At 41.8% G+C, this 20,327-nt stretch overlaps 1 protein-coding gene across 2 annotated transcripts; it reads right to left on the bottom strand.

Moving 5' to 3' along the window:
• Positions 1–945: 945 nt before the first annotated feature.
• On the bottom strand, positions 946–16,099 carry LOC142402327 (plastin-3). 2 transcript variants are annotated; one of them, XM_075487941.1, is made up of 16 exons: positions 16,001–16,099; positions 11,313–11,417; positions 10,980–11,131; positions 7,568–7,697; positions 7,287–7,419; positions 6,399–6,480; positions 6,135–6,300; positions 5,886–6,028; positions 5,224–5,319; positions 4,925–5,120; positions 4,640–4,718; positions 4,436–4,553; positions 4,232–4,362; positions 2,405–2,528; positions 2,120–2,244; positions 946–2,021 (listed from the first exon to the last, which is right to left on the bottom strand). In XM_075487941.1, exons 2-16 carry the CDS (start codon positions 11,371–11,373, stop codon positions 1,889–1,891), a joined length of 1,869 nt encoding a protein of 622 aa, XP_075344056.1. In that variant the 5' UTR covers positions 11,374–11,417; positions 16,001–16,099; the 3' UTR covers positions 946–1,888. The 2 variants fall into 2 exon arrangements, with proteins under 2 accessions (XP_075344056.1, XP_075344057.1); XM_075487942.1 differs by lacking the exon at positions 16,001–16,099 and adding an exon at positions 13,305–13,323.
• Positions 16,100–20,327: the final 4,228 nt, after the last annotated feature.

Raw genomic sequence — 20,327 nt, 5'->3', positions numbered from 1 at the left:
AAAGGTTGTTTTCTAATAGTCTCCTTCACCACAGGGACATCCCAACATGATCTATATTTGTCAAAAGCCCTCTGAAAGAATATTCAAATCAATCTGAATGCGTTTGCATGTTTGTGGGTGTATTTCAGCGATTTGCGACAATGGATGCAACTTTTCCAAAGTAGCCTTTATGTCGATCACTAACAACACCTTTAAAGCCTCTTTAAGTCCGTGTAAAATGTCAGAAAACATGCCAACCCCTAACAGTATACTTACGTTTTAGAAAGATCAACTTAAAGGGAAAGTTCGTTAAAACCTGGACCTTATTTCTGGCATAAAATACATTCATCTACTCACCAATAACAGTTTGGTGGAAGTCAGCGTCCTTCAGAAGATATTTAGATTACTCGAGATCCGCGTACTGGGAGAGAACAGGGCAGAGTCAATACAGCCTCTAAATAAGGCATTTTCTGTCTTTATTTAGCCAAAACTTTAAGATGAATGAATGAATGAACGCGTACTTCTGCACTGTTAGTTCAGAGCTGTTGTGTTGTTGTTATCGGGGGCTTTCTACACACAGGTTTACTGGGATGACATCATCAACGCGCGCCACTGCAGCACAGCTCATTCACTCCGTGCTCTGTGACAGTCGGCTAACTTCACACGGAGTTTTTTTTACTGCTAGTTTTGTGCAACACGGCAGAATATTTATCAGATTTGACGACGTGGACGACAACTTTGAGTACAATGGACGTCCTTACCGGAGTGAATGAGCTGTGCTGCAGCGGCGCGCGGCGTTGACGTCATCCCACCAGAGCGTGTGTAGAAAGCCCCAATAAGCCCCTAATAACAACAACACAGCAGCTCTGAGCTAACAGTGCAATAGTATGTGATGAATGAGAAGTCAACTCCATTTCTCCAGAAAACACCTCTTCCAGAAACAGCAAAGACCAAACACACATGAGCTATTTTCAAAGTCATATTTATTGTTACATGTAAAGCACTGAAGAGTACACATGAACACGAGACCAAATACAATTTGACCTTTGTCATTGGATATCATGGAGCTACCTGGAATGAAGTTACTGTTTATATTTGGTAATGTTGAATATGAGAGAAAAAGGGAAAAACTTCAAAGCGCAGATACAAGTCGTCTTTGAGACTAGAAGGCACAGCAGAAGCCAGGAGAGTCAGGTCAGCCTGCTCCTCATCCAACCTAACAGACACTAAATAAGAATCCCAATACAACACATCCCTTAAGACAGCATTTACAGAACATGGCGGAATAATAATGTCAACTAACAAAAGACAGGACAATGAATACAGACAGCACATCACCATAACTCGACCTTATGGTCTCTGTATACAGATATATAGACGTCCGCTGTGCCATTTAAGACATGCTGGAACTTCCTTCAGTAAGAGGAGATGCTCGGGTGTTTGTTGATGTGTGCTCCACCTAAACATCCAGCCTCCCTGACTTACGTTCTTACTTTTGGCCTTCTCGAGCACATATTCATAAGTCTAAAATGCAGGAATGTCTGTTGCTTAGTCAAGGCGATAATTTACTTATCAGTCTGAGTAAAAATATGTAAACAACCTTGCAGCTGGAAATATGCATACTCGCTTTAAAAAACAGCATCCTTAAACAGAGTTCTGCATACTGAGAGTAGAAGGTTGACGGGAGCCATCTCTTTAGAGGCTTTAGTGTCGTAGCCTCACCTTCAATAAGAGGACAGCACATGATCCTTCAGAAAACACCTTTGTCAATCAAAGGTCAGGGGTACATGCAAATGTGTGATTTTGAAAAAAAAAAAAAAAAAAAAAAATTATTCCTTCAGTTGGGGACGCTCTTTCAAAATGCTAATCGCTTGTGGAGAAAAGTAAGTGTCACAATGATCCCAGCTGCTTAGGCGCGCTTCATCCCCCGACCCATCAAGCAGGCAAAGACCGTCATCACCATTTTGGGCTTGACCTCCACCAGGTCCTCCGGGAGAGCGTAGACACGGGCTCCGATCTTCCTCGCCATGGAGACGGCGTATCTAGGAGGGTCACAGGTTTCCTCGTGTGAAACTGTTCACATATACAGTAGTTGCAAACATAATGGCAGTTAACCTCCTCTCTTTCAACATAGTCTTACTTGGCATTCTCCAGTTTGTCGGCCTCGGAGAGGCTGCCGGTTTTTATCAGCTCGTAGCTGATACTTCCGGGCTGGATGGCGTCTATCAGCTCCAATACCGCCAAACTGCTGCTGATCTCCCTGTCCTGATCAATCCAAAAACACACACCCACATCTTTTCACATTGCAATAAACGTCCCATAAAGTTAGCTAACGAACCTTAAAGTTCACATTTAACGAAATTTCAAGTGAAGTTAGGTCTGATTTGAAATATACAGATATTTAGAAGTGGTACTGCTGGCTTACCTTGAAACTTGAAATCTTGGTTGATTTTCCAGCCTCTGCCAACGTTTTGTTCACCCAGCGCACGATGATGTCATCATTTACTTTCTCTCCATCACCCAGGTCCTCCAGTACATTCAACGTGTATCTGAAAGAGTGGAAAAGACCGCATGTTTGAGTTTAGAGACCAAAAAACGTCAAGGAGGAAACTTTAAATCTGGAATTTCATCCAGAACGTCTACACGTCCTGCAAAATCTGATCTAAAGCACTGAAAAACAGGGACTTACTAAATATGTTAACAAAGCAGCCTTAGTTATGCAGTGGTCAGTACTTTCCAACAGCCGTCCAAAAAAGGATAGAAAGGCAGCTGGATCCTGTGCTCTGATCCGTTGGTAAGGAATCTTAATCCTGACTATGACGGCACGATCTAAGACACACTCATAAGGCTGCAAAGTGCCAAAAATAACCCTTCGATAAGCACACGTGTGGTAAAACTGTGTGTTCTTGTCCAATGAATCATTTTTACTTTTAAATCATGGTAACGGGTACATGTCAGCTAGGAAAACCTTAGCTGTGGATGCTACTTTGACACATAAGAGCCACTAACACCGTTACTGTTACATGCATAGCTGAGCTGAGCTACGGTTCGCCATGTAACCGGACAACTGTCCGTGTCCAAGTACACGTGCACGGGAGCAAAACTGAAGAAAACATTCAAGACATCATGCAGCTTCAATGAATGCAAGTATATGAATCATTCACTGCACAGACATTGATTTTAAGTTACTGGAATGGTGATTTTGTCAGATGAGGCTTATAAAAATCAGGGTTTTATTAGATCAGAGCGACAGTCTGGAAATGCTTTAAGTGACTGCAAGCTGACAGAGGAAAAAAGGTAAATGAGAGCAGTTTTGTTTTGGATTTGGCTAAAATATACATCTATTCTTCATTGTTTTTACAAAAAAGATGGAACTTTGGAACATGTGCAAAGGGCCTTGGCCCATTGTAATCCAATTAAGAGTATACTTACAGGAGGGATTCCACCCCCAACTGCATTAAGAGTTTCTTATTCTGTATCAATTTGGTTGGACAAACATGTTTACATGAACTTTAAAAGTCATGTAAACAAGCCTTCATGATGGCAGTGTCCTGTTTCACTTGGATAACAGGAGAAGGCTCCGCTTTGTAAAAGTAGCTTAGGAGTATGAGCATCTAAAGTATTGACTTGGCCCCCAAACTCACCCCGTCTTATTTAGAACGAGCACCTGCAGGATGTACTAAAAACAACAAGTATGATCCACTGAGGCCCTGCAACATGGCTTTAAAGATTTCAAATAAATTCTCTGAGAAAATTAAAACCATTAAAAATAAAACGAGATATCAGTGCATCATGGACAGTGAGAGCCAAACTAAACTGCATCATATGATGCTCGTACGCAGAGATAAAATAAGCCAACTGAGCGGTTTAAATTGCTTCTGTCGGTATCCAAAGATAAGAGCATGTTGGGTCTGATAGAAAACGACAACACGTTCTCACCTGCTGATAGAATACACCTGGACAAAGTTCATTTAATTAAATCATAAATCCTCACATCTACTCATGTTTAATTAACACAACAGTGATATAAATAAGCCGTGACTGAGTGCAAACATGCATCGTAGTACTCACTTGTTCAGTCCATTTAACCAATTAAATGCCAAATAATGACGACGCTACTAAAACCTGTCAAGCATCTGAAACCTCTGCACAAATGTTTAGTGCACAGCACATTTCTGAATGATGAAAAAGTCAGGAATTAAAATTGTGTTTCACTCTGTCTTTCAGTGACCGTGTTGCTGTGGGGTCTCACCTCCTCATCAGCTGCCACACCAGTGCCAGGGTCAGGGTGGCGTTGCCATCGTTCAGGTCCTGCCCGCCGATGCCAACGAGGGAGAACTTGGCTGACTTGCCCAGTTCTACAGCATAATTACAATTCTCCAACTGGGGGCACGAAATTCATTTTTTCAATATATTTCCTTCTTGGATAAGGAGCATGAAAAGGAATTGGACTTACCTTTTTCATGTTGGTTCCCAGTTTGGGATAAGGAGGCTTGTTGACCTTGTTGTTCCAGTCGACGGGCACTTTAATCTTCTCGTACAGTTGGAGGATGACCAGGGCATCCTGTAGGTCTCTGGAAGAATACAGAACATTGTGGTTAATGGTCTTCAACATTAAATAAGATACAAGTTTGTTTGGTATGAGATCCAGCTTACATACCCGTACAAATGATTCACATGAGGGTTCACTCCCAGGGAGTTCATCCAGTTTCTGAATGTCCTCTCTTCTCTGGTCTCACCTAATCAGCAAAGGATTATAGGATTAAGAGGTCTTCACAGTGAAGGTGACCAGTAATAGTTGTAAACATATGATCTGCAAATTAACTAAAGAATAATTTGCCAGCCATTCACATGTTATTTTGTCTGTGAACAACATGGTAAAAGTCCCGATGCGCCCCCACATGAAAGATACTGACTGTTAAACCAGATGAAGGTAAATACCCACCCTCCAAGAGTCCCCAGTCAATGTCCTGATTCTCAGGTTTGATTAGCGCTGGATATTTGTTAAACAGATTGGCCACAAAGGCAAGGTTGAGTTTGGGGTTTCCACTTATAACGTCAGCTGGGGTGACAAACTGCCGACAGCCGAGCCGGTCGGCCTGCTGCAGCATGGCTTCTGCCCTCTTCATGTCATCTTTCTCCTGAACGACACACACACACGGCACACATGGTTGGAGCAGAGGGACTTTGCAACTGTTGCCATGTGGTGAAGACGGTCAGCTGCGAGCGTTGAGAGTAACTTACACTGAAGCCTGCCATGTTGATGTCAATGCGCGGCTGATCCTCATCTGTGCCTTTTGGAGAGATTTGATTCAGAAGGTGGAAATAAGCCCTGGAGTCCTGGGAATTAAACAAACCAAAAATAATCAAGTCTTAACTTCCACATCCACTCCACAAAAGATGGCCTTTAAACGTACATTATAGAGAACAAACGTCGTGATAAGTGAGATAAAGATGGGTGCAATAACTACTCATATACCTGCCTGTTGGATTTATGAGATGTAGCCAACAAACACTACACATCTCACACAGTCAGAGCTTTCATTTATATGAACCTCCTCAGTAAAATGCACGTAGCTTGCAAAACACAAGCCCTTTCAACCCACTCCTTCCTATTTTTGGAGCAGATACTTTGTGCAAACATAAACACCGACTACCTGGCCTGATGTGCTGTCAGACACTGTGTTGGTGTACTTAGTTACTGGTCAGGTGCCCTGATGTGCTGTCAGACACTGTGTTGGTGTACTTAGTTACTGGTCAGGTGCAGAGAAATAAACAAGAATAACCCACAAACCCTCCCAGCAAGAAACTTGCTTAAAGTGTTTCTTTGAATTCTATAAAATCCTCAGTGGTTTTCCAGTCTCATTGTGGTGTTTTAAGCTCAAGAACTGGCTTCGACGACCCACCTTTATGTCCGAGCTGAAGTTGTTGATCTTCTGCCAGCCAGCATTTTCCAGGTGAAAGTTTGCCCAGCGTAACAGCAGCTCTTCTGGAGACAGCTTCATCAGGTCCTCCAGGGTTTCCCCGTCTCTTAGCAATGCCGCCAGAGCTGTTGAGGGGTGTTAATGATCAGTTAAGCTCCCTGACAACAGACCAGTGAGCACTAGTGATAGGACTCAAGCCCGTGTTTATGTGTCACCAACTGCACTCCGTACCTTCGTTTCTGCTGAGCTCGATGTCTGCGAAAAGGCCGATCTTTATGATCTGCCACAGCAGGCCCAGCACCAGATGAGGCTTCCCTTCTTTCAGGTCTAAGGCGCCGATGTTCACCACGTGGCAACCGATGGCGGACGCAGAGTTCAGAGCCAGGTTTAGATTCTCCTGCAACGTACAAATCATCGGATGTATTAACTTCAGCAGAATCGGTAAAAAAAACATATATGTGAACACAGCGTTTCCAAAAACTAACTGAGACAGACCTGTATTGTAAATGGTGTCAACTTCTTCTTATTAATGGTCCTCTCATCAATGGTGTCTGGGACTGACAGGTTGATCATTTTGCTGTACAAAAAAACAAACAAACATGGACCGTCGGACATTTGATGTAACATACATGCTTTTAAATACCGAATGTATCACAATAAGATCAGGGTTGAACAGGTCGAAAAAACATTTCTTTTAGGACATCGTGTTGGATCCAGAAGGTTTAGTTGGTCACCATTTCATTTCTTCACAGTTTAAAAATAACTTTCATCTACAAACCGTTTAATAAAATAACAATTTTTTAGCACAAAATAAGGACAAACAACTGCCCTTTTCACAATTAGAGAGAAAAATGTTAATATTTTTCTATCAAAAAAATTAACCATACGTCCATTAAAATTTACTAGCTTCTTACTTCGCCCGTCCTCCACCAAGTTTAATGACATCAGGCTTGCTAGCTTTGTCGTAATGTTGGTAACAAACAAAATAACAGAGATGACGCATTATGTTAAGTAGAATTTGTTTGGGATTTGTTAAACTTTTCCTAAATCAAAATCATAAAGCTGTTCCCTCGGACTAAATCATATTGAGTGGTGAACCTGCAGTTAAGGCACAGACAACTTGGCCTATGTGGAGCTCCATATTTGATCTTTACTCCCACTACTTTTGTGTTAAAGTCTTTCTCTCTTTCAGATGATACTGATAATTGAGGAATAATCAGAATATATTCGGATCAAGAGATAATCCTTTCTCCACATGAATGCAGCTTCCTTCCCAGCACAGGCTCATAAGTTAGAATTTTACCACATATTGTGCAGTTGGGTATCAGTCGCTTTATTTCAGACTTTATTCATTACGAGAGGGTGTGGAACAGGAACTCTCACCAGAGCACTATACCGTCTCCCACAGATGTGAATAGAGAGTCTGCGTTAGGATCCATGGGCAGGACATGTTGGCAGTCGGGATCTTTTTCCAGAGCAGTGTTGATCCAGTTCACAAAAGCGTATCGCTCCTCCTCTTTAAAGATGAACATAACATTGGTAAAAAGCAAAACAACGACCACTTCGTGTCACTCCTAATAACACATCTCAGCAGTAACTCATCTGTAACCGACCCGCAGAGGGTACAAAGTCAACGGTCAACAAACATTAGCAGCGTCACATACCAGAGAACGAGTGCTGTGTGCCTTCGCTCGACAGCTCGGACGTCCCTCCGATAGCCAGGATGCCTTCTTTTCTGTTGATGGCCTTGCGGAAGGTTTTTGCTATCTGACTGCCCTTCAGATCTTTGACAATCTAAAACACACAAGGAATATTAAATATCGATTTACCTCCATGCTTCAAAAGTCAGAACAAAGTCAAAAAGTCACAAAGAATGACAGAGCAACAATGGTAATACGTGTGAACATTATGATCTGTGTCGTTAATTCATCACAAAGGCTTTTAGAATCAGATTGTCTCAAAACTCCAAAACAGATTTACATAATCTGAGTAATAATCTCTTCACTTCTTTCTATGATAACCTATTTTTAACCTTTATTTCTATTATCAACAATATCTCAGACTCTTTTCTAACAGATAAGTTAAAACCATCGGAAGCAATTTAATATAAAAGCTCTGCAACAAAAATCTATAATGTTAAACTGACTTGCATTTTTAATCCGTATGCTTCAAATGGACCAACTTCACCGATAATATCAAGCGGATTAACTGCTGGATGAACCTAAATGAACCCTTTTTGTTCACGGGACAATGACGCAGTAGAATTGAAACACTTTGCTCTGTCGACAGCATCGGTGTTAAATTTCCCCGTTATGGCTGTTGTTTAAAATTGATTAAAAGTAAATGTGGGTTTAAGATTCACTCACAATCCACAAACTGTCCAACGTTACAGTGGAAATAAAACATTTATCAAAGCCTGCTGGGAACAAAACAAGCAATTAAAGCGAATTAATGAAAACTTCATGGTGAATTGTTCTCAAATTCTATAAAACTCCACCCTCTGCTTTAAAAAGCGTCACTATATGTCATTTATTGACATGTCTGTGAGCTACTGTTTTCATTTTGATTCCAGCTTTTCTTGCTAATTCAGTGTTTTTATTTCAGCTTTTGTAACTGAAGCACTTTGGGTTGCGATGAGTGGAGTTTAGCTGTCCAACTGGGAGTCATGCGTTCTGTGACACACCTCAGAGTCAGACGTGCACGGTGCCCTCGTGTTCTTGCTCTGATGACTCTCTCACGCATCACTTCTGGCTTCGAAAAAGGGAAACGCAGATGATAACTGCTGTGTGCTCGACTGGAGGCTTTAGGACAGCAGCCAACAAAACGAGAGGGAAGACGTCACAGCGGCTACAACACTTTGATTTAAATTATTGTTCTTGATGCAGTTGAGCAGAGACATGGGACAAAGACGTAAACCAGCACCGCTCTTACTCTACTTACTGTATCAAACAAACCCGATTTAGACGATTGGTCATTTAAAAAAAACTAGGGCTGGGCAACGATTAAAATGTTTAATCTAATTAATTACATGATTTCCCTGATTAATCACGATTAATCGCATTTGTACGCAAAATCCAAAAATGAATTCAAAAGTAGTGTATAGCCTTTAGCATTTAGTTTTATTTTAAATGTACTGCCATATGAATGAAAGTGCCATAACATTTGTTGTGCAAACACACTTTTAACATCAGCATCTTTCTGTAGTTTTTATGTAGAAGCCTCGCTCCACTGTCTGTTTCCTTGAATGACTTGCTGCTATCAGTTGTGTGTTTTGCCTTTAAGTGATATTTTAGACTGGAACTAACTACGCTGAGAAGACAATTCAACTTGGCAGTGTTTACAGATGACTTTGGTTCTGTCGACTCCGCCGTCTGGGAGAACTTTAAAATGAAAATGGCCGAGTAAAAGTTCCGTACCCTTCTCCATGTTTGGTGGATCCGCCGATTACTTTCTTTTCTGGTTCCGCAGCAGACAGCAACAGACTTTGACAAAGTAAAAGCCTTTGAGCAACCAACTTTTACAATAATAAAATAAATAATAAAAAAAGGAGGGTCCGTGGCGTAGTGGGTTGAGCAGGCGCCCCATGTACAAGAGGTTACAGTCCTCGCTGCAGCTGGCCCCGATTCAAGTCCCACATCGGACGGCCCTGTGCTGCGTGTCGTTCCCCCTCTCTCTGCCCCCTGCTTCCTCTCTCTCTGAACTTTCCTATCCATTAAAAGGTACAAAAGCCCCCTCCCCAAAAAAATGTGTAAAATTTTTTGTAAAACCTGCGTTAATGCGCAATAAAATATTTATCGGCGTTAAATAATTAACGAGTTAACTCGCCCAGCTCTAAAAAACAAAAACCTAATAAAAGAACAGTTTTGAATTACATTTGATTATATTAATTACAAAAAGTTCAGCCCTGCTAGCAGAAAAAAAACATCAGCAGATAAATCACTGATAATAATATTTTAGTTATCATGCAGTAATCATCTTCTTTTATCTTCTATTATGGCTCCCTTGTGGCCGTACTGAACGCCTGGTGCACACACGGCAGTCGAGGTCCCTCGGCAGACACAGCTGGAAGCACGAAGCCACCTGATCAGCTAAAAGGCTGAGAGGAGACGGTGATTAACCAAGCAAGGGCAGCAGGTTGATCTCATGATAGCAATTGAACTGCAGTGAGACTGTGCATTAACTACACATGTAATCTGAGTATTACAGTGCTGAGAGTGTGAGAGCCAGCGTGTCATTAAAGTTAACAGGAGCAGTAAAACCTCAGCACAACAGCTGTCCTCCTCCACACTAACCCGGCATTAAAGCAGTCTCAGGGTGACACATGATGGGACCGTTCCACACTGTGGGCACATTTCTTATCAGCAAAGCACAGCATGTGTGCAGCTTTGATAACCCGTATTGTGTGTTAGTATGTCCGATACTTCCTGCAGCTGAGGTTATCAATGCTACATCGGTGACCTCAGCCCCACAGGCGCTGGTGTGACCACAATGAGCCATTCAGCCCGGCCCGGCACAGCAGCCGTCTTCACCACAACACACACACACACACACACACGAGGTTGCAGGATGCTTGCTGGCATTTCTTATACTCCCTAAATGACTAAAGTCACAACAACAAGACAATCATGACCTTGTGGTGATGATGAAGTTTTGCTAATTTAGCAACAAGTTGGTTTAAGGAGGACATTCACGATCATTTAACGTGGATTTCGCCTGTAAACTAGTGTTTTTTTTATCAAAGCTAAGGTCCATTTTGGTTAGCAAACCTTATCTTCAGAGTTTGACTCACGGGGCACGCCTGTACCAAATGTCACTATTCTGAATGAGCGCTCCTTCATCACTTCGGACAAGAAATACTGGAACTCCCTCCACTTTGCTGACCTAACTTCCACATTCCTTTGCATGCTGGTGAGTTTGTGTGGTTTGTAGAGGCATTTCAACCCTGTAGCTGCTGAAGGTTATACGGGTCCCACTCAGAGGGCTGAAGTGCTTTTAGGCAGAGCGGATGACAAAAAAAAGAAAAACTGGCTTTCGCTCCAAGTGAGAAAAGCTGTGAGCAGAAGGTGAAAAACGTACCACCAAAAACTCATCGAAGCTGATCTTATTGTCCTTGTTGCGATCGAGTTTCTGGAGGATCTCTCGGACCATGTAGCCAGGGAGGGCGTGGCCGGCCTCTTTTAGGAGCTCGCTGAGTTCGTAATCACAGATGTGTCCGTCGCCGTCCAGATCTGCAGAGATGGGACACAATCCAACCCTTAAATTATATTCTTTTTTGATAATTTTCCCCCTAAAGTCTCTGAAATAATTCAATAGTTTGTTTAAAAAGCAGAAAACTCGGTGATATGAAACAAAAAGCACACGCTTATAAAATATGTATTAAATTACCATATCAACACAGCTTTTACTCACCAATTTTGCCAAAGATCTCCCTCATCTCCTCCTCCTCCTCTTTTGTTATCTTTCCAGACATTTTTCGGTGATTGACCCGATGTGGTCAGTCAGAGAGAGGTGTGACTGCAGAGAGAACAGAGTCATCAGCTCACAGCAGACAGAAGAACAAGCTGAGCTAAACCATCAGCCTCTCAGACATCATCCAAGTCTCCCGAGCTCGTCCAGACAGCTGCAGCTTCCAGCGTCTTAAACAAGCGGAAAGATCTGCACAGCTCTGACTAAAGTCAATAACTTTGCAGACAGAAGCCAGCGTTTCCCCTCCAGGTTACAACTAAACTGTCAGGTTTTAAGAAAAGTACCTTACTGGTCTCCACACTGACCCTCCACCCGACTGATTGCATCCCCCCTTTTCCTTTTCCAAGCATGTTTATTTCCCCTAATCAAAGTAATTTCCTGTTAGCTCCATTGTACACCAACAAGCCCATTCTGTAAGAAAACTGCCGGAGGAACTTGGACCAGAGCAGCCGGTGGATGATTTCTGCGATCTCTCATGAATTTGCTCACAGTTCGTCTTCTAAAAATATCCACTTTGCTCTCATCGTTCTATATTTGATCCCAACTCTGGAGTAAATAGTTTGTTGTTATCATAAGCAAATCATACAGTTTTATGAGACAACGTAAAGGGTTTCATTGAACGGAGAAAAGGAGCCTTTCATCATGAAAAGATCTGTGAAACACACAGATTCCGAACTAGTTATTTTTGCTGAACCTCAAAACAAAAAAGCCTCTATGTTCCCAACCTCCTCGGAGGCAAAGCAACCGTCTGGAGATCACTGAGAAGAAGGAATTTCACTCAGTTCCTTCTTCCCGTTCCGTAGCGGTGGAGGAATGCACGAGGCCCGAGCGGATCGGGCTTCACTCACAAAGAGGTGAGCGGGGCGCGCTGCCTCACCGTGCGAGGACAAACTGGTATGATGGCATTCCTCTCCAGCACAAGTCTCCAGAAGCAAAAGGAGGTTTTTTTTTTAGGATCAAAGACTTTTCCAGCACGAAGAAGTTCTGCTTCGCCTGATTTAAAGGACAGATTTCTGAGCTACTGTAGGTGTGTCCGGATTTTATAACACGTTTAAAACCATATAAGGAAACAGTTAAATGCTGAGTTAGTCAAATGGATCATAAGCAGCTGGATTCATGGAGATAATTTTCTAACGTATGGGCACACGTCTCTCCTCTTTAAGGCTGAATCACAAACACACCAGCAGACAATGGACAAAGTCCTGTAGCTGTGTGCCCTTTACAATGAATGAAACTAATAATAGCAGTCAAATAAGGTGATTCACCATGCGATGTCTGAGGTGCGTCTCAGTTCCTACACGGAAATGCTTACAGACAAAACAAAGAGAGGAATTAAAAACATATTAGTCTGCCACCGAACTCCAAACTGATTCAAGTAACTATAACAAGGGATTTGCAACTTTTATCCCCCAAAACAAAAAGAGAGATAATTCTAAATGCGTCACCATGAATCAGAGAGAACACAGTGTTTTTCCCTCTGAAAAGTAGCTCTAAATCAGGGTAGGCCAAACTCCTGACTGAACGATTAGGAAAATGACGATTCCAGCGTTGCTATATTTAACTTTTCTCCCAAAGGATGTGAAATGTGGCTGCCGAAGTCGGCCCGGCTACAATAAGGGCCGACAAACATTACCTCACTTGCCAGCCCTCGTCACACCCTCAACAGAGGCAGAGTGGAAACAGCAGAGGGGTTAAGCACATGGAGCAAGGGCACAGATGGCGGCAGACAAATGCGAGCCGTATCGCTTGTGGCACAGAAGAATAGGGGGTTTGTAACCCCCGTCACAAACCACGGCAATAAATCCTGCGTTACATTAGCCGGACCAGTTTCGGAGTGTCAGGCCCCGCAGACAGTTGCTCTCTTTGACAGCTGGACGGTGCATTCAGAAAACAGCACCAACCTCCTAAATGGATCGCCTAAAAGCACATCAATACCTCTGTTAGAGTTCAGGCACATTACTGAAACATCAGGGCTCGCCTGCAGGAGAAGTTCGATAGATGAGAATGACGCTCCTCACCTACAGACACACAAATATTGTAATTTTGATCTCTCTTTTCCTGAAATCAAGGAAAAAAAAAAATGGCAGCAAATCCACTTGACTTCAGTCAATCCGGTCATGTGACGTCGAGCCAAACAACTGGAATTCCTTGGCTTATCTCTTCGAGACATTAAAGAAGCTCGCTTTACAATTCACCTCATCCCCACCCACGCGTTTTACTCCGAGAAGCAGCTTTAATTGTGGAGTTAAAAACAGCACGTCCACGACATTTACAATCGCCTTTGATGGAGCCAATTAAAAACAGAGGGCTGCTCCCAGATGGCTGAGTTAAATGCGAAGGGCCGACGCACCCCGCCCCTGCCGGAGTTTCATCCACAGTTACATGGGAAATGTGAGGCACACAAATAGAGTGGGCACCCTTCCCAAGTGTGGTCAAGTTCATATGCACACACCCAACAGTCTGCGAAAACACAGAGATTTTTACTGAGTCGCAATCGGCTGCAGATGTGCAGAAAACTGAGTCACCAGTGCCTTTTATTTCCTTTTCAGGCTGTGTGGTGCGGACGAGATAAGCTCGGGCGTACAGACAGGTAAGCAGGAGGTGACGACAACAAACGTCGAGTGTGCACACAACTGTGACACCAGCTGCAAGCAGATCACTCAGGGTGGGGTTAGGGGCTATTATAAAGCCTACAAAGCAAAAGGAACAAGGTATCATAAAAATATTCAAATGACCACAGTTTTTCTGATTTAAAAAAAAAAATTGTGCACGTCAGATGAAAGCACATAGCTGTGGTGAGCAATGAAGCAGGTCAATGTGGCGGCAGGAGCGTCTGCTACAGCAGAAAGACCGAAACAAACGGCCACTCGAGAATGTCATAAGACGGGTTACAGAGGTGTTGCCGAGTCAGCTGGGTCGGCCTGTTTGTATGACACAGGTGAGCAGCCACACCTACAACTGTTTGCCATTACTCAACAAAAGCAACTGTAAGACATCATCCTTTAAATACCGCAGAACGAGGCGGCACAAATGAACAAAAACAACAACAAAAAACACTCAGAGAGACAGCTCGACTGTTCGCTGTAGGACAAAGTTAAAAAACTGGGACCCGACCCTTGAAATGTTAATGACCAACCGCATCAATGTTTTATTCGCCAATAAAAGTGATAAAGCTGCAAGATCACGTGGAGCTTCTCAGCTGTCATTTCATCCTAAATAACATATAAAAACAATGTAATTAAATAAAAGAGTAACTCCATCATAATGGGTGAAGGCACCTGTTTAGGGATCCTGACGGTGCAGAAAAGTGGGGCAACCTGTTCGCTCGCACGGGTGGAAACAAACCGTCCTCCTTCCTGACGGTCTGGTTTGTCTTTACAGTGATAACATCAGACACATCACGCCTCTGTTTGAAACACCTACAATAGGTGCTCGGATAGCAAGGGGAAACTACCATCTTACTTCAGCTGTTTGTGCTAACCACACATGCTCATTCAGGGGCAATCTGACCACAGTACAGGTTAGAATAAGTCACGGCCTTTTCCACTAAGAAAACGGATGTCTTTGCTACTGTGCAGGAGAATCAAACATCTGTCCTGATGTGTCCAGGCGAACAAAACTTAAAGAATCTACTGCATTCATAACACACTTCTTGTTCCAAGTCACAATATTTTTCCAAGTCACGATGTGGGTTCAAACAGCCTTGTTGTCCAAGCTGTGATCCACGATTGGGATCCCAGATGTCAGAGTGCTGCAGCCCCAGATGGACTCCAGGAAAAATCTGGGAAATCACTCAGAGCGGTAAACAAGTTTACACGGACCACTGCTGTTGAACACAAAAAAACATTCATTGCATATTCCCCAGCTTCCCCAACACACGTATTTCAATCCAGCAGGGAATGGGTTTTTTCCCCCCAAACTCCCTCACAGTTTTTGGGGGGAATATTACTTTGCAAAGAAATGTGTCAGAACTAATTTGACTCATTTATGAGCAGCAAACAGGGTGTGAACAAAAAGAAAACCTGTTCTGTCAGAGGAGGAAACGTATAAACGATTTATTACAATAAGCATCTGCTCGTGCACCGGGAATATTTAAAAAAAACTTAAGATTTTTGGCTCCACCTATACAGCCTCCTCCAGAGAGCCGCCTAGTTGTATTCTGCCCAACATACTCTGCCATTTTCACAAATATGAACACATATTTGAACCCCCCAAAAAATAACCTTTAGTCATTTTTTCCAGACACATGGCTGCACAATAATATCAACACGCACGCTCACTTTAAAGCCACTTCCTTTGTTATGGCGTCTAAAAGTTATCTGGTCACAATTAAATGAGACAGAGTGTGAATCGTTACTATTTTAGCACTTTTAAGCGCTTTGGGGATGAGTAGACACAGAGGAGGTGTAGGCTAAAGCTAGCCGGCTAACGACAGACATGAAAGTTTTACAGGGAGGAAACTGTCCCCTGTTTACTCCTGGAAATCCGCCCCTCTAAAAAAAGAAAAGGATGACGGCTATCTCAGAGAGAAAAGGTGAAGGCAAAGATGCTTGTTTGAAGAAGCGCTACAGACACAAAGCCAGGCTGTGAGGAGTAATTGGTCAAGAAGTTGCCAGGAAATCGGTACTTACTGTCGGTGCGCCTGAAATTCCAGACAGCGTCCACTGTGGAGTCCTGCCTCCTCCACGTAGAGACAAAAGTAGACAGCAGGAATGCTGGCCCCGCCCTGCGGCTGACGTCACGGACAGGCGTGGATGTATGGAAGGTCGTTGATGACTCGTAGACAAAAACAAAAGAAGAATTAGAAAAAAAGGAAAAGCACCTAATTTAAACACGTGTAGTGAAACATAAGCCTCTTTCACACTGCGACCCGCTACCTTAGCGGGTCCAAATTGCACCTTCGACCCGCGTCGAGCAATGTGAACGCTTGGCGTGTTAGTGACCCGTGTCGCCTGAAGCCGAGTTCAGGGGGCGTTGCCTAGCGGCAGAGCGTCACACGAAACACATAAAATGCTGGGCGTGTACAATGACGTAGGCACAAGCCATGCGTCGGAGGTAGGGTTAAATACACCTTGAGGACTTGTTTTTGCAATTGTATATGCAGTTCATGGAGATGTTATTTTACGGGGTGTGGATGGTTACAACGTGGGATGCCGCCGAAGAACATATGCGGAGAATACAAGAGCACTATAGTCCCCGAAATGTGGCGGTAAATAACGTCCTCTGCTCGGAGGCTGAGGAGCTTGCGGACCTCCTTGTCTCCCCAGTTGGCCATATTAAAAAATGTCTCGAACTTGATGTAGGCTAAAACAGAGTAAAACTTGTCCTCACCTGTCGCTGTTGTTCTGAATCAGCTGTCCATTCTGTCTTTTAAACTCCTCACGTCACGCCACGCCCACGTCCGACCCGCGTCGATTGCGTTCACACCAAACTCGGCTCGGCAAAAAGACTAGGGTCCGACGCGGGTCGAAAGGCGAGTCGAGTTGACGCGGCAGCCCGGGTCGGCAGTGTGAACGCAACAGCGGACACGCTAAATTCGCAGATTAAACGCGGGTTATTCGTCAGTGTGAAAGGTGCTATGGAGAGAATGTTACAAAGGTCAAAGTGTTTGGGTAAGAAGAAATGTGGAAATTCTGAAAATAAATAAAAATTCTGAGATTAAAGGAACATTTAAAAAAAATAAAAAATAAAGTTGAAATGTGGAGAATGTGTTAAAGGTGGGGTATGAGATGTTTTCTGGAGCATTTTTTATCATATTGTCTGAAAACCTCCTCATGACCCCATTGCACCCACTAAAATAGAATGTTTGGGGAAAAAAAAAATTCAGTCCATTGTAGAGGGTGTAGCAAGAGGAAATGTCTGACCAATAGAAGTAATGATGAGAGTTACTTCTATTGGATTCTGGCATGCCAATCAACCGTCAGCCCCCCTCACCCCTCCCCCCTGCGCGTTCACAGACTCGTGACTCGTTCATGTGTTTTGAAGGCGTGGTTTCGAGGGGTGGGCTGAAGGGAGAGGCAAGGTTGTGTATTTTCAAAAATATAGCTTGCAGGAACCGTTTTTCAAAGATCTCATACCCCACCTTTAAGATGTTTGGAAGGTGTGTATCTATTAGCCTGACTACATCATACTCACGATTCTAGTCAGAATGTGAGTCTGGTACCGCTCAATAGACTTTTGAGTATGGGGCGTGTTTCAACCGAACCAGGAGAAAAAATGCCTCTTCGCTCAATTGGATAGACCTACAACCAATCAGAATTCAAACCAAGTGCTCTTTAGTGACGTAGTCGATAATGTCCCTGTTGATCATCTGTCCATCATCGTATAAAGCCCGCCCTGGCAATCTGATTGGGTCGACCGATTCTTGGTCGGGCATAATGATTTCCCAACTGAGCAGAGCCAGACCGAACTTCCCGACCAAAAATTTTATGGGCGGAGCTAAGTTCGGCTGGCACCCAGGCTATGAATCTATACCCTTAGACCTACAATCTTTTTAAAGTACTTACATACGTACTTACGTATCCATAAAAAAAAACAAAATACCTCACCGGCTCAATATACTTTACATGAATCAATACATGTAAAGTATATTGTTGAAATATGCTGGTTTGATTTAATCTCAGGGATTCAACTTTAATCTTGAACTGTCAAGTTTTTTCTGCACATTTTGACTTTGATCTTTAAACTGAATTTAGATTTTTATTTAAAGTAGAATTTAAACTTTTTCTCAAAATTTTACTTTTTTTTAAAGGAAATAAACAACCTCCAATTATTTCTTCAGAAACAGGAGTTCAACCCTTACGGGAGGGTGCTACAAGCGACTTGGTCGATCAAAATTGTTTAAACTTACATTAAATGGTAAATTTCAAATGCGTGGTAAATAATTTGTTAACAAACATAACTTTATTTTATTATACATAGACGGTTCAAGTATAAAATTACTCATATGTTTGTATTTACATTACTATAATATAACATAGCTTAAATGCTACTATTTTAGCTTATTCAACATTATTCTTTTTTACCTTAATTTCTTATGTAGCTTATTTTTCTTCTATTTTAATTTTGTGTAGTGTTGATGGGATGCAACTGCATGTAACTGCGAAGTTTATCCCAATCAAACCTAAAAATAATGTACAATTTTTTTTTAAATACATAGAAATATACACATATGAACATATTAACATAACCGAATGTCATTTTGTCTGTTCATAGTTTTTTTTAAGACAATTTAACAATATTATTAATAATTTTATGTGTACAGTGCTTTTTTTTTTACAATTTTTTTTTCGTACATTTTAGGGTACCGTAAATTTAGGTGCCTCTGTGGATGTTTAATGTTCTGTGTGTTTCAGTGTGGTGCTCTATTGTCCTCCATACTCCTTTTGTTTGGGACATGTGAGCCGGCAGATCAAAATGAGCCCCTTTAGGTCTGAATTTGAGCATGAGTGTTGTCTCTGTAATGCTTTGTTAGCTCTGTGATACAATGGAAACCAGTTCAGTTTTTGGCAAATCTACTACTTTTCCAGTGTTGGCTGAGACAGGCACTTGACCCTGCACATAATAGCAAATCAAACATATTGACAATGGGTTGGATTAATATATATCAAATCATAAAAAGCTAAATACTTCAATATAAATGTATATATTTCAACTGATATCCTACCATCTAATATTCAGATGTTAGAGACAATAGAAATAATGTGATGAAGTTCACATATGTGTCGAAAAGCCTAAATACAGGAACTGGATCCTACAAACATGATCAGATTTGAATCAATTCACAGGTGAAAGTAAAATCATGAGACTCAGGTGCTAAATAATAAAAATCCAAACATCAATCAGGGACGTTTGCTTGGAGAGTGGCCAAAAGGTCGGTGTTTCCTGCTGGTAAAATGTTTGCCGTCAGCAATGATCACGATGTTGTAAATGCTGTAGTGCTGAGAGATCAGAAGCTACTTTCATTTATCATGAAGTCAACTGAGGACGTACAGTGAGATGTGTTGAGCGGTGTGATCAATGCTTTAAATCGTTTAAATGTTGGCACAGAGCAAAGATGAAAGCAGTTTTAAAGATTTCACAATCAGAGGAAGCAGGTAAAACATAAGATAAGATTTTTATTCATGTTGTTAAATTTATGGCACCCATTAAATAAACAAAGAGCAAAGGCATCTATAAAGTCATAAATACTTAGTGTATTTCAGGTGAATGTATATAAATATGAAGAGATCCCAAATATAATCCCCAAATAAGGGAATTCTTTTTCAGATTTCAGCCTTTTATGACCCAACTCGACCATTTTTGCCTAAAATATTGAGCGTTTTAAGGCATTAGAAGATGTTACACACCTATAACTTTATTTATGGTGGTATATCTGATAATTCTGGTATATTATATATGTACTATCGTCAGATATCCATGCTAAGATTGGTCAAATCACTGTAAGAGGTTGTGAAAGATGTTTGTTTTTCTCCTTTTTTAATTCACTACTGAAACATATCCAGTGAATAGTTGTTCTGTTACTTTGTAAGAAACCTTTGTGTGTATCTGTGCCATCTGGTGGTTTTATCTGCTGATTCTGGCCTGTGAGGATGGCTGTTGGCCGACATTTAAACTATTTTCAGAAGCTTACAGTAATTACAGTGAAAATAATGTTATTATTTATGTTTGTTTTTCTACGGGGCCAAAAAAAGCCTATTTTTTATTGTAAGATTCCACATTAATACTCTCCAAGAGCCCAATATGGAAGGATTGTGGGGTAAATATAACCAAAAAACCTTTTATTTACTGTCATCATACAAAAAAAATGGTCATAACTCTACATGAAGTTACATTTTAGATCATAAGAAAGCCTAAGTTCCTACAAAAAGTAATATAAACAATACTATATAATGATGAAATGAGATAAAATGCACAACCCCAATTCTAGAAAAGTTTGGATGCTGTGAAAATATGAAT

This window comes from Odontesthes bonariensis, chromosome 16 (assembly GCF_027942865.1).
Source record: "Odontesthes bonariensis isolate fOdoBon6 chromosome 16, fOdoBon6.hap1, whole genome shotgun sequence".
Classification (NCBI taxonomy): domain Eukaryota; kingdom Metazoa; phylum Chordata; class Actinopteri; order Atheriniformes; family Atherinopsidae; genus Odontesthes; species Odontesthes bonariensis.
This window is presented reverse-complemented; position numbering and strand designations above follow the sequence as displayed.

What these genes read in the sequence shown, in the direction of transcription:
- LOC142402327 (XM_075487941.1), bottom strand. Translation starts at nt 11,373, where the DNA reads ATGTCTGGAAAGATAACAAAAGAGGAGGAGGAGGAGATGAGGGAGATC. An exon ending in GGAGACGGTATAGTGCTCTG is followed by an intron (nt 6,481 to 7,286) that starts GTGAGAGTTCCT and finishes TTTTTTGTACAG; the next exon opens with CAAAATGATCAACCTGTCAG. An exon ending in GTGTGGCAGCTGATGAGGAG is followed by an intron (nt 2,529 to 4,231) that starts GTGAGACCCCAC and finishes CCACTCTTTCAG; the next exon opens with ATACACGTTGAATGTACTGG.